This window comes from Artibeus jamaicensis, unplaced genomic scaffold (genome assembly GCF_021234435.1).
Source record: "Artibeus jamaicensis isolate MK-2021 breed Jamaican fruit bat unplaced genomic scaffold, CSHL_Jam_final contig_2259, whole genome shotgun sequence".
Classification (NCBI taxonomy): Eukaryota; Metazoa; Chordata; class Mammalia; order Chiroptera; family Phyllostomidae; genus Artibeus; species Artibeus jamaicensis.
The window spans coordinates 3114352-3126515 of NW_026521468.1; the positions used below are offsets into that span (position 1 = coordinate 3114352).

Below are 12164 nucleotides of genomic sequence, written 5' to 3' on the forward strand. Positions count from 1 at the left end.
CTAAACTTCTTTTTTTTAAGAGACAGTTCAATTATTAAAATTCTTTCAAACGGTTGTGATGCTACAGAAAACTCTTAGTCTTTTGAACTAATGTGATCATTCAATACAGCACCAAGAGGAGTTAACATTGGCTTACACATTCTTGTTTTCAAGAGCAAACATTCAGAAGGGAATTGTAAACACTTGTTGGAAGTCAAATTCTACTTGACATATTCACTGACTTCATGTGAAGTGTTAAAAAGCCCTGGGTCTGCGGTGAGCAAAAAGCATCTTCCTAAAGGAAAATGTGGGAGCTTTACAGTACTCCGTGCAAGAGATTTTAAGAAAATGATAGCTGCTCTTGTAAGCTACTCAGCTGAACTTGTCCTAACCTCCAGTCAGCGGAGGAGGTTAATTTGAACTTTCTGAAACCTGCTCCAAACATTCAATTCTGCATATGGATTGACTCTAGTACAATTATATGGATAACTCTAGTACAACTTTCAGGCAAAGGCAGAAGACCAAACTGGAGGATGGAAAAGAATGTCTGAGAAGTTAGTTGTACCCTCCTCTCTAGTTTTTACGAAAGATGTACTTAATAAAACAGTAAACATTTAAACAACTTAGACAAAAGAGAAGAATGGTAAAAGCTAAATACAAAGAATAAAAAATTGTGGAAATCAAAGAGTTCAGAAGCAAGCACCTTCATCCTGACGAGGACTGCTACAAAGAATCAATGAATCCTGCTCACAGCCACTAGTACCCAAGAGTGGGCTGTCAGGCAGACATGGAGCATCAGGAACTTCATGGTAACCACTACTTGGTACTCTGACAGCCTGACCCTCCTTCAGCCTGTCTGAATGGGCACACTCTGTACTGCCAGTGGCACACTTCGGTAAGGCAGGCCTCCCGACTACTCCAAATAACCTTTGAAGTAAAAGTTCTAACTAAAAGTTCTAACGTTCCCAAGTAACAAAGTTATAGGGGTAAATGTTTAAATAGCTACTGAAGATTAGTTACTCCTCAAGGTATTTATGAGGGAGGCAGCACTGATTCCATTTTCAAATTAGGAAACTGAGGCAGACCCAATAAACCCAATAAAAATAAATGTAAAAAAAGGAAGCTTAGGCATATATAATACAGTCTGGTAGAATTTCTTATAAACTATAAAGCAACTCATCTGAAAAAGGAGGAGGGAGTCAAAGATCTGGTTGAACATTAGATGATTAGACTCCCCTTTGGCCTAATCTTCAGGTTTTGGCCTCTAGCCAAGCCGAGCAAGTCAGTGGTGGCACACACAGGAACAGAACTTGGAGTTCCTAACCTCCAATCCTAGGTTTTATTCCATAAACAAACTTGCTTTATTCCCAACTTTTCTTATCAAGGAGTGGAGAGCTTATTGGACAACCTTAAACAGGGTAAGCTTTCATTTTTATGAGTTAACAAATTTCTGTCCCTGGTATGCTCCACTTAGTAACATCCAAAGGTTTAATGGAGGGTGAATCATGAGTCTAGGATCCTCGCTCATTAAATTCTTGACAATCTTCAGACTCCCCTTTCAGCTCCAATGACTATTTCACTTAACTTCTACCAAGTTAGTGTCAACTTTTCCTAACTTAAATCTTCTGTCTGAAGAAGTGTAAAATGAATGTGACATTAGGCCAAGTCAACCTACAGTATGAATCGAGTGTACTGGTTTCATTTTGGACTAAGGGGTTCAAATTTTGGATTAAGAACCAGAGCCAATGGTGATCGTATCTCTACAATCCAGTTCTAAGACTTCCTCTGAAAATACTCAGTGGGTGGGGAAATAGTTAAAGCTATGGAACTGTCACTCTCACAACTTTTTAAAAACTTACTTTATTAATAGGAGCAGCAAGGATTTAGTTCTGAAGAACCTTCTGAGGTTCCTGCTTTGAGGCCAAAGGCTCAGAAATAACCCAACCATCTGTAATTGGCAATGAGACTCATCCTTGGGTACCTTCTGCCTGGCAGGGGAGCTCAGCTGGAGGGAGCCAAGGTTGTGGGTTCCACCCCCCAGTCAGAATACTTACAAGAATCAACAAGGTACCCTCAAAGCCAAAGTTCACTGCTCAGTCACTCCCCTAACTTCAGAAGCTACCTATTTACATTTTAAATGACATTTTTGCAGATTAAGCTACCCCTGAGGTATAAATCTTCCTGAATTAAAATTTCCAGCACTAGGAAACAAGATAGTTTAATCTGTAATTCAAAAGACTTTCACATCAAACTTTGATCTTTAAGAAGCTACTTAAAGATTGACTATTTTTTTCAGAGCAGGTCTCCCCTACCTCCAAACTGCAATTTCTATTTTGGCGGCGTCTAGGATCTACAGAAGTTTTTTTTTTTAATTACTTGGAATGTCAAAATAGAGGTTTCCTAGTAACAATGCATTAGTGGCAAAATATCCCATTTAGTTTAGTTTGTGGGAGAAAAGTTCTTTAAACTGGAAAGAATTTGTAGTCTTATAAAGATTACAGTGGAATTCGTTCGTTTTTTTTTTCCCCCCTCTAGGAGGGCAGACATTCCTCCAAAAGTTTTGGGAGAAGTTATGGCTCAGATTTCAAAATGCAAACAGATGTTCCTGAAGCATCCGAAATGGGCCACTCCCCTTTCATTCCCAGAGCCATGGCAACTCTAAGGTATTTTGTGTCCCGACCCTGTAAAGGGCAAACACCCATACCCCTTTGGTGTCAACTTTCAAGACAAGTGGAACAGCACACTTTTGGAGTTTCCCAAAGTGGCCGGCGACGTGCGAGGTCAAGTCGTTCTGAGAATGGGCACTGATAGGATGAACCATGAGGACCAGAGTGTTCAGAGATTTCCAAGCATTGGGCTCGTGAAGGTTTCCACGTGCCCCTACCCTGCTGGCTGGTCCCAGGGGAAATTAGAAGTTGTCACAGTAGGAAGAAGGCTGTTTCGCAGCCTGGGCCGCGGGACAGCCTTGGTGTATGGAGGAGGTGGGGGATGGTCGTGGGTGCACCGGGATCTCTCGGAGCCTCCACCTGACTGCCAGGCGAGAGAGACGCGCGGCCAGTGCTGCGACCTCCACCCTCCCCCGCGTCCCATCTTTGGAATCTGGCCTCTTCCCCACCTCGCCCGTCGAAGTTGGGGAGGGGTTCCCACTACGCTGGGCCTCGCCGCCATACCAGGCCGAATGGGGCCGGAAAAAGAACTTCGCAGAGCTCGGCCGCATGATCTGCGCCCCAGTGGGAAGAGAACCGAAGAAAACCGTTTTATTCGGTCTCTCCCCAACTGGGATCTCGGGAAATACGCGGTAATTACCCAAGAACCGCGCCCTCTGTGAGAGGCGAGGCTGCGGGGCTGCCGGGACGGTTTGAGGACCAGGCCCTGCCGGGGAGACTCCAACCTTCACCCCCCCATCGGGCCCCCGGTCCCACTTCCCGCCGTCTCCCGGCGTCGCCACTTCAGGCAGCCCACTCGGCCCGGCCTCTCCCCACGCCCGGACCACCCCCCACGGGGTGCTCTCACTGTGCAGCGAGTCCCTCCGCTGCCTCCTCCCAGCCCAAAATGGCGGCGGCGGCCACAGAGCCTTCTCGTCGCCTTCCTCTAGAGCTGAGGATCCCTCCGCTCCCTCAGCCCCTCCCCTCTCAGCCGGATCTATTTTCTGCCTAGTAAAGATTAACGCCATCAATGAACTCTTTAATTGAGCTTGGAAGGCGGATACTGGTTGTGCTTCCGCACGGCAAACGTTAACAAAAGCTGCCTTATTGGCAGACGAGTTGACCAATCAAAACAGGCAGCAGTGACCGCGGGACAACTCCCGCGTAAGGGCAGATGGGTTTTGAAGTACTCGGCAGAGCTGTTGATGTGACAGGCTTTGGGTTAGCCTTCCAAGACCAGAAGAACTACAATCCCCAGCAGGCCCCGCGCTGTCAGGCCGTTCCCTTCCCCCAACCTTAGCGCCTGAGCTGCTTGACCAGACAGCTGCTGCAACTGCATGCAGCAAGAGGTAGGGCTGAGGCGTTGGGAATTGCACAGACAGGCGATTGCACAGAAAGGCACACGGATGTAGTCGTGTGCATAGCCCTTGTCAGCAAATAGGTCAGTTCCGCCTTTGCAAAACCTCTTTCCCGGACCATTTCCTCTCTTCCAAGGAATCCATCCTTAACCCAGTTGGGTTTCCCTCCCAGCTGCACGTCATGTGAAGACCTCTTCCCCTTTCCCTCCGTCTCCCGTCCTGAGAGGCAGGAGGGCGGCAGGCCAGGCCCTGTGTGTGGATGAAAAGGCCTCAGTCCCAGGCTCAGCCCAGGTCCCAGAAGTGTTTCTTGAGGCACCGACTTCTGGAGCCCAGCCTGGGGAGGAGTTAGGGGGCTGCAGTTAAGACAGGCCTCTGGAAAGGACCCCCTCTTGTGGGAGCCACTGACCCCGTCCGCTCTGAGTCTCTCCAGGTCGTTGCTGTACGGACAGGGGCCTCCGAGGCCGTCTCCTCTCCCACGTTGGTTGCTGGGGGAACAAAGCTCAGTCCCACCTTCACCGTAGCCAGCCTGGGCCTCGGTGACTTCCAGGAGAACAGTACAGGGTGTGAGCCTGGCCCTGGGGCCTGAGAAGCAGGACTGGGAAGATGGCTTCTTAATCCCCATTTGGCCCCTGGCTGGCCGGAGGTGTGAAAAGCAGGGCAGCCTCCCGGGCTGCCTTTGAAAGGGAGGGTGTGCAGGTTTGTCCGGTGCTACAAAATGGCTGCCGCTGCCTTGGTGAAAAATTCCCGGGCAGCCAGTCTTCCTGACATTTCTCCTTGAGCGCTTAGGTTTCTGTTGTTATTTGAAGCAGGTGTCACTAGGTAAAGGCATCTGCTGAGAGATTTGGGACAGAAGAAGGTGGCCACTCTGAAGCAGACCGACTGTCATACAGAGTCAGCAGCACCCTGGAGGAGGCCAAGGTAAGCCTCACCCTTCCAACCCCGAGTGCCCCGAACGTGGAGCCTGCCGTCCTCTTGTCTCAGACGTGTTGGCACATTTGGAAAACCAGTATTTTTAAACGAGTCCCTACTATGCGCTGGGCAGTATTCCAGGTGCTAAGTCTGTGCCGTCTCATGACACCCTAGTAGCCCTTCAGGGTAGGACTTCTTATGTCCAGTTCACAGATGGTATGGTTCTGAGAGCTGAGATACCTTTTCTAGAAATATGCAGCCAGCAAGCAGCAGATCCAGGGGTTAAACCTACGGCCTTCTGACAACAGAGGCCTGCCTGGCATTTTGTCCAAGCTGAGAACCAGGTCTGAAGCAGGGAAAAGAGTCTGAACAATTGGTTCAGAATTTGGGTTGGGGTGGGGTATAGGGTATCACCCAGGACAGACGGAGACACAGGTCGTATCAGGCCCTCAGAATGTCACCTTCTGATCTGGCAACAGGAGCCCAGACCCTCCCGGCCCGTGCTCACGCTAACTGCTGCCACCTTGCCCATTCTTCTCCCCTGGTCCACAACTCCCTGTAGGTGATGAGAGAGCTCAGCTCCTCCGATTCACCCTGCCTAGCCACTTCCAGTGCTTCCTGGATTTATTTAATTTGGACTTGATGGCATGCCAGGGCTAGAAGATTCAGGGAGGGCAAATGACTCACCCAGATCACACAGCTTACCCACAGTTACTGGTCACGGTCATGGAGGGAAAAGCCTTTAGGAGGGAGACAGCACACGGGGCTGAGGGCCGGGCTGGCTTGGGTGAGGCAAAGATCATTAGGGGCGTTTGCTGATGGCTGGGAGCAGGTGAATTGCAGTGCACACAAAAACAAGCCACCCTGCCTCAGAGTTCCCGCGGGCAGAGGCCCACCTCTTCCCGTGTCGGGCAGATCTCCATCCCATGTGGCTACAGATGCCGGCAGAGACGAGGCCAGCCGCTCTTAACTGATGATCTCCCTGCAGGTGAAGTAACAGCACAGGCACTCCAACACACCTCCTTTTCCCTACAGTTCCCTTCATGGCCTCCAAAACCCACGTAACACACCTCCAACTCTTACAGAGCTACGTGCACCCCCAGTACGTACCCTAGACTTGTATGGACTCGCGCTCAAATGTCTCTGAACCAGGCTGGACATCATGAGACAACATACCAGTGGTAGTAGTTATTATTAGAATTCCCCAAACCACAAACTTAGAGCAATTCATTCCCCACTTAGCACTCCCACCCTCACCATGACAGAGATAACCAGATGCCCCGAACGCACACTCTCTTGACGGAATCCTTTGCACCTCTGCGATAAGTTCTAGAATTCTATCAGCTGCAGACTGGAGATTGACTTTTCTTCTCCCTAGTTAGGTCCTCTTTCCTGCCCGTCATGTAGACGGATGGTAGCGACTTCTGCCTGGAATAACCACACTCCATTTTCTTCACCCTTGAATGACAGGAGAGTCTTGGGTTCCAATATCTTTTGGACTCCCCTCTCTTATGGGCTTTATATCATTGAACGTTTGTTTATTAAGCACTTACCTTGGATCAGGCACAGGGACGCAGTGGTGAACCAAACAGACACGTTCTTATAGGAGGAAGTCAGATGGGAGTGGGATGCTGATTTTCACGTGATAGGGAGTTAGTGGGAAGGGGAGACTGGGGGCTACTTAAGACAGGGGGTCAGGGAGGGCCATTCTGCAGAGGTGACATGGGAACAAAGGATGAAGGATGAAAGAGTCAGCTATCCAAATATCTGGAAGCAGGATCAGCTACATAATTTGTGGAGCTCAGTGCAAAGCGCACTTTATTCTAAAATTATTAAGAAGTTCAAGCCCTGGCTGGTGTGGCTTAGCAGATTGAATGTCAAGAGTGCTAGCCTGTGAACCACAGGTTACTGGTTCGATTCCCAGTCAGATCACATGCCTGGGCCAGATCCCCAGTCGTGGGTATGCAAGAGGCAACTAATCAATGTTTCTCTCCCTCTTTTTCCCTTCCCCTGTCTCTGAAAATAAATAAGTAAAATGTTTCCGAAAAAAATTTTCAAGACAATGGTAGCAGAGTGTTAAACAAAACATGGGGCCTTTCTGAGGGGGAGGAGCATTGAAATTACAAAATGAAATGCACGTGTGAAATTTCTGCTCTCCTTGTGAGTTTGCTTGGGGCCTGTTGGGGGACAGACTGTGGAAAGGTAAGTGACAAACAAATAAGTGGTCGCAGAAGGGCGAGAGCTAGAGAGGGACAAGGTGGCAGGGTGGGAGAAGGTCGGTTTTAGGTGGGGATGGTGACGCGGAGGGGCATGGAAGGTGTCCACCACCAGGAAACAGCTGCCCATGACCCATCCTCCCTCACGTTCTGTCTTCAGACCACTGGCTCTTCTGAGAGCCCAGAAACACCCCCTGAGCCTCACGACCCCGGCAGCTCCCTGCCCCTGACACCCCAGATGGAGAGTCACTCCGAGGAGGAAGATCATGGTGGCCTGGGCCGGAATGGCAGGGGTCCCCGGGCCCATAGCCCAAGGGGCTACTCGATGGAGGCAGTGCTGAGCCGAAAGAAGCACCGCCGGCGGCCTTCCAAGCGCAAGCGGCACTGGCGGCCCTACCTGGAGCTGAGCTGGGCCGAGAAGCAGCAGCGGGATGAGAGGCAGAGCCAGAGGGCCTCCCGGGTCCGAGAGGAGATGTTTGCCAAGGGCCAGCCTGTGGCGCCCTACAACACCACCCAGTTCCTGATGGATGACCGAGACCCTGAGGAGCCTGACCTGGATGTGCCCCAGGGGGCCTCCCACCCGGGCTCCAGTGGGGAGAGTGAAGCAGGGGACAGCGATGGGCGAGGCCAAGTTCACGGGGAGTTCCAGCAGAGGGATTTCTCAGAGGCCTATGAGCGCTACCACACAGAGAGCCTGCAGGGCCGCAGCAAGCAGGAGTTGGTGCAAGACTACCTGGACCTGGAGCGGAGGCTGTCCCAGGCCGAGGAGGAGAGCAGGAGGCTGCAGCAGCGGTGCACCAGCCGACAGTCCTGTCACCTGGTTGAGGAGCTGGCTGCCGAGGTCGAGAGGCTCCGGACGGAGAACCAGCGGCTTCGGCGGGAGAACGAGATGTGGAACCGAGAGGGCAGCCTTGGCGGTGGGGAGCCAGGCACCTAGGAGTGCCCCCCAGCCAGGTTGGCCCAAGCAGACAGTTCATTTCACACACGCTCAGGCCGGCTGGGCCTCAAGTGGGCGGGCGGCCAGTGAAAACCACGCTCAGCACCCTGTGCTCCCCGAGGACAGCTTGACTTCCACCTTGTCGTTTCCACAATTTGTTCTTTGATGTCATCTTATTTTTCACAAAGAAAATAAATGGTTTTGGTGAAATCAAATGTAAATGGCTGGGATCGATTTCACTAGGGCTCTGAAATTCAAAGCACATTCATTCCAGATAGGCCTGGGACTTGGGGCCCCAGTGCCCCCCTGCCCCAAGCCTGGGAGGACAGCAGACGTCTGCACTGGGGACCTATCAGGATCTCCAGGACGGCCTTGGCCAGTGGGGCTCAGTTGGTTGGAGCACTGCTCTGTAACCGAAGGGTTGCGGGTTCGACCCCCAGTCCAGGCTCATACAGGAGGCAACCAGTTGACGCTTCTCTTTCACACTGATGTTTGCATCCATGTTTCTCTCTTAGAGCAATGAAAAAAATGTCCTTGGGTGAAGATTTTTTAAAAAGAGGTCTCCAGGATGCCTGAATCTGCTGTGTGTCAGGGACAGTCAGACTGCTCTTAAGGTTTTGTAGAGGGGGGGATGCAGAGGCCAGGGGGCTCAGTTAGGAACCCCTGCGTTCAGGTGGAACTTGACTTAAGATGCCAGATCGCTGGGAGGAGCTGAGACTTTGGGGGAAGGCCCAGGGGGTTTTCCCAGGCTCTCTGTATTCTCCCGTCTTCCCATAGTTTAGGGGCTGGGCTAGGGGAGGTCTGGGTGCCTTGTGTCTCCTTATCCTTGAACGCCCCCAATCCCACACATCTCCTAGACAGGGGTTGGGTAGGAGGTTAGTCATTCATTTGACCCCTTGCCTCCTAGAAGGGCACTGACAAGCACTCAAGGGACATTTTCTCCTGATGGGGAATCCGCCCAAGAGGCAGAGGGGGGCAGTGAATCAGTCCTTAGCAGAGCTGGTGGGCTGGCTGTCCTGGTGCACTCTGTGCGTCTGTGCCTCCCGCTCCAGCCCAGGCACCTGTGTGCTTCATTCCCCGTGAGGTGAGCCCTTCATCTGTCTGTGCGTAAGAGAGCTGAGTCAGCCTGGATGATTCAGGTGCCACCAACATGCCAGCAGTACTGGGCTCCGAAACACAGCTCACCCTTGGACCCACCCTCCTGCAGACGCCAGTCCCTCTTCCTTCACCCTCCCTGGTTGGCCCACAGAACGTCAGGCTGCGGTGCTGGAGGAGGAAGTCAGTCAAATCACCAGCGAGCCTGCGCTGACTCTGCCACCGTGCACAGGCAGGGGTGGAGGTCTGGCTTAGCTCCCGTTCCAGGAAAGCTCATCTTGACAGGCTGCACTGAGCAAGAGGAGGAAGGGCTCAGGCCTGGGACCTGCTAGACGGAAATGTTGATGAAGCCTGTGTGTTGCCAGGACAGCTTTCACGTCTGCCCTGCCACACCCAGGCCTCGCCAGCACCTCCTGCAATGAAGCCAGGCGAAAACAGATTCTAGGAAGGGATGAGTTTCAAGAGAACAAAATCGCCCTTTCCTGTGGGGTCTGCCCCTGGAACCCTGGCAGAGGGTTTTAGCCCCCCTTCGAGTTATCAGCTCCATCAGGAAGGACCAGAGAAATTATTGTCCCCACGTTGCAGGTGGGGAGCCCAAGGGTCAGAGAGGGAGTGGCTTTTGGGGCTCCAGGAATGCTGAGCAGAGGCCTGCCTTCTCCTGGGGTGCCAGCCAGGGATCCACAGGCCCCCCCAGCAGGCTGGGCAGCCTCCCTGCTGCTGCATTCCTCAGCTGGAGCCTGAGGGAGGGGGAGGGGGAGGCCATGGGCCAGGAAGAAGGCTGTTTACCTGGAGGGGTGTGAGCGTGTGTGTTGTGTGTGTTAGTAACTAGAAGGGAAGGGAAGATTCCAGAGGGCTGCTGGAGTAGGGGGATGGGTGTGGGGGGGTGTCAGGAGGTGGCTTAGGCCAGCGCATCCCTGAGTAGGCGAGAGCTTTGCACGGGGGAGGGGACAGGTGAGAAGTTCAGCCCTTCTTGGCCTAGAAGCTGAGGAGCCTGGAGACCAAAAAGTTGCCAGCCCACACTCCCGACCCACAACGTGCGCGCGTGTGCACACACACACACACACACACACACACACACAGTGGCTGAAGGGCTCTAGGCCAGGACTGTATGCAGGTAGGTTAATATCCCCAAGGCTGGTGTGGGCAGGATAGGGTAAGAAGAAAACAAAGGAGAAGGGTGTGAGCTGGGAACTGTCGGGGGCTGAGAGAGATTAATGAAGAGTCAATGTCACCTCTTCCCATGTCTGGTTCTGTGACCTCAGTGCCCCAGTCCCCACCCTGTGGAGCTGGGGAGTCTTTGGGCTCAGTCCTGGGGAGAGGCAGCTCAGCTACCCCAGTGGCCAAGGTTCATTTTGCGCCCCCCACCCCTGCCCCCACCCTTTCCCCCTCCACTGCCTGGTCCTGAGGACTGTGCAGCCCCCCACCCACCACAGTGATGTAAGCTCCAACTTGTAGCCCCCCACCTCCAACGCACATTCCCCCTTCAGCGGGGAAGATGGGCTTGGACATACTCTCCTCCTTCCCCAGGCCTTTCCAGAGCAAATGCCTGGTGCCTTACTTCTCTGGTGTTCATGGGCTTTCCAGGACCTTCTCAGTCACCTGGGCCAGTGCAGGGAGGCCCAGAGAGGCAGGTATTTCACAGCGTGATTGCAGCAGCTTCCTACCACCCCTGTGTACTCTGGCCTGGGGTCCTCCTTTCTTTCCCATCCAAGACTCCCCCACCTCAGGTGGAAACTCCTGTGTTCAGTGGACAGACCGTGCTGTCAGGGGCCAGGGAATGAGGAGAGGTAGTAGGATGGACAGAGGAGCTGAGAGGACAGGAAGAAGTGGGGAAAGGGGTTTGAGGTGAAATAATTCAATACAATGAAAGAGGGTGGCCAGGTCCCATTGCCTTTTGGGCGCAGGCAAGGATAACACTGTCCCTTTAAGTGGGGGTGCCAGTCAATGCCCTCCCCCAGCCAACCCAATTCATGGGCACACTGAGCATGTGCAGGAGCTGTGCAAGCAGAGGGGAGGGAAGTGGGGGGATAGATTCCGGAGGGAACTCCTCACCCCACTACTTCCTGTAGCTGCCCCACTCTCCTTCCTGGGTCTGACAAAGGAGCCATGGTGCTCCTCCAATCCCTTCCCCCTCCCAGACCCCTGTGAGTGCTGCCCTCTAGGGGTGCTGGGGCCTGCGAGGGGTGATGGGCAGGCCCACTCTGCCCTGGGATTCTCTGGCAGCCCCCTTGCTGCCCAGGGATGGCACACGGGAAGTCAGCCCAGTGACGTCCTCACTCCCCTAGTGTAGGCGGTGGGTAATCTTCCTACTGCTTAACACGTTCTATTTCATTCCATTGGTGCCCGAGGTTTGGAAGATGCATATGCTCTGCTCTGAAAATTAAAAACAGCTAAATAGCTACAAAGATGAGGTCCCTGCCCCCGCCCACAGGAGCTTCCAGTCTGTCAAGTCCGAGAGGAAGCGAACAGCTTGGAGGGCAGATGAAGACGGCCAGCCCTCCGGGCCTCCTGCCTCAGCGTCTCCTTCCCCTGCCCCCCCACCTCGCTTGGCACCTGCCCGCTCTTCTTATGCCTTTACTCTCTTAGCCACAGGGACCCTTATTTCTAATGGAGATGAATTTCACCCCCCTTGGAATTCACCCTTCCAAAGTGAACAATTCTGTGGCAGTTAGTTCCTTGACAATGTGTGTGACTGCCACTTCCACCTAGTTCCCACCCTTGCGCCCCAAAAGGACACCCCACACCCGTGAAGCAGCTGCTCCCCATTCCTGCCTTTCTCCAGCTCGGGCACCCCCTGATCTGCCTTTGTCTCTGTGGATTTCCTTATTCTGGATATTCTGGTGGCAGAGCCAAGAGGGGAAGACCGGTGTCTCTTGGCCCGCCTCGGAGAATCGCAGCTCTCCCAAGGGCCGAAGCGGAGGGAGCATCTGACCAGCAGTCTTCGGACCTGTTATGGGACCCACTTCTGCTTCCAACTCAGGCCCCTCCTTTCCTCCCGTGTTCAAGGGGCTGGGGGCTTCAGGCC

At 53.1% G+C, this 12164-nt stretch overlaps 1 protein-coding gene across 1 annotated transcript; it reads left to right on the forward strand.

The window, feature by feature from the left end:
* Window positions 1–4803: 4803 nt before the first annotated feature.
* HEXIM2 (HEXIM P-TEFb complex subunit 2) lies at window positions 4804–8253 on the forward strand. Its single transcript, XM_037162184.2, has 2 exons — window positions 4804–4900; window positions 7268–8253. Exon 2 carries the CDS (start codon window positions 7346–7348, stop codon window positions 8042–8044), a length of 699 nt encoding a protein of 232 aa, XP_037018079.2. The 5' UTR covers window positions 4804–4900; window positions 7268–7345; the 3' UTR covers window positions 8045–8253.
* The last annotated feature ends 3911 nt before the right edge of the window (window positions 8254–12164 follow it).

Excerpts from the sequence above, each read along its gene's own strand:
- HEXIM2 (XM_037162184.2), top strand. The coding sequence starts at position 7,346 with ATGGAGAGTCACTCCGAGGAGGAAGATCATGGTGGCCTGGGCCGGAAT.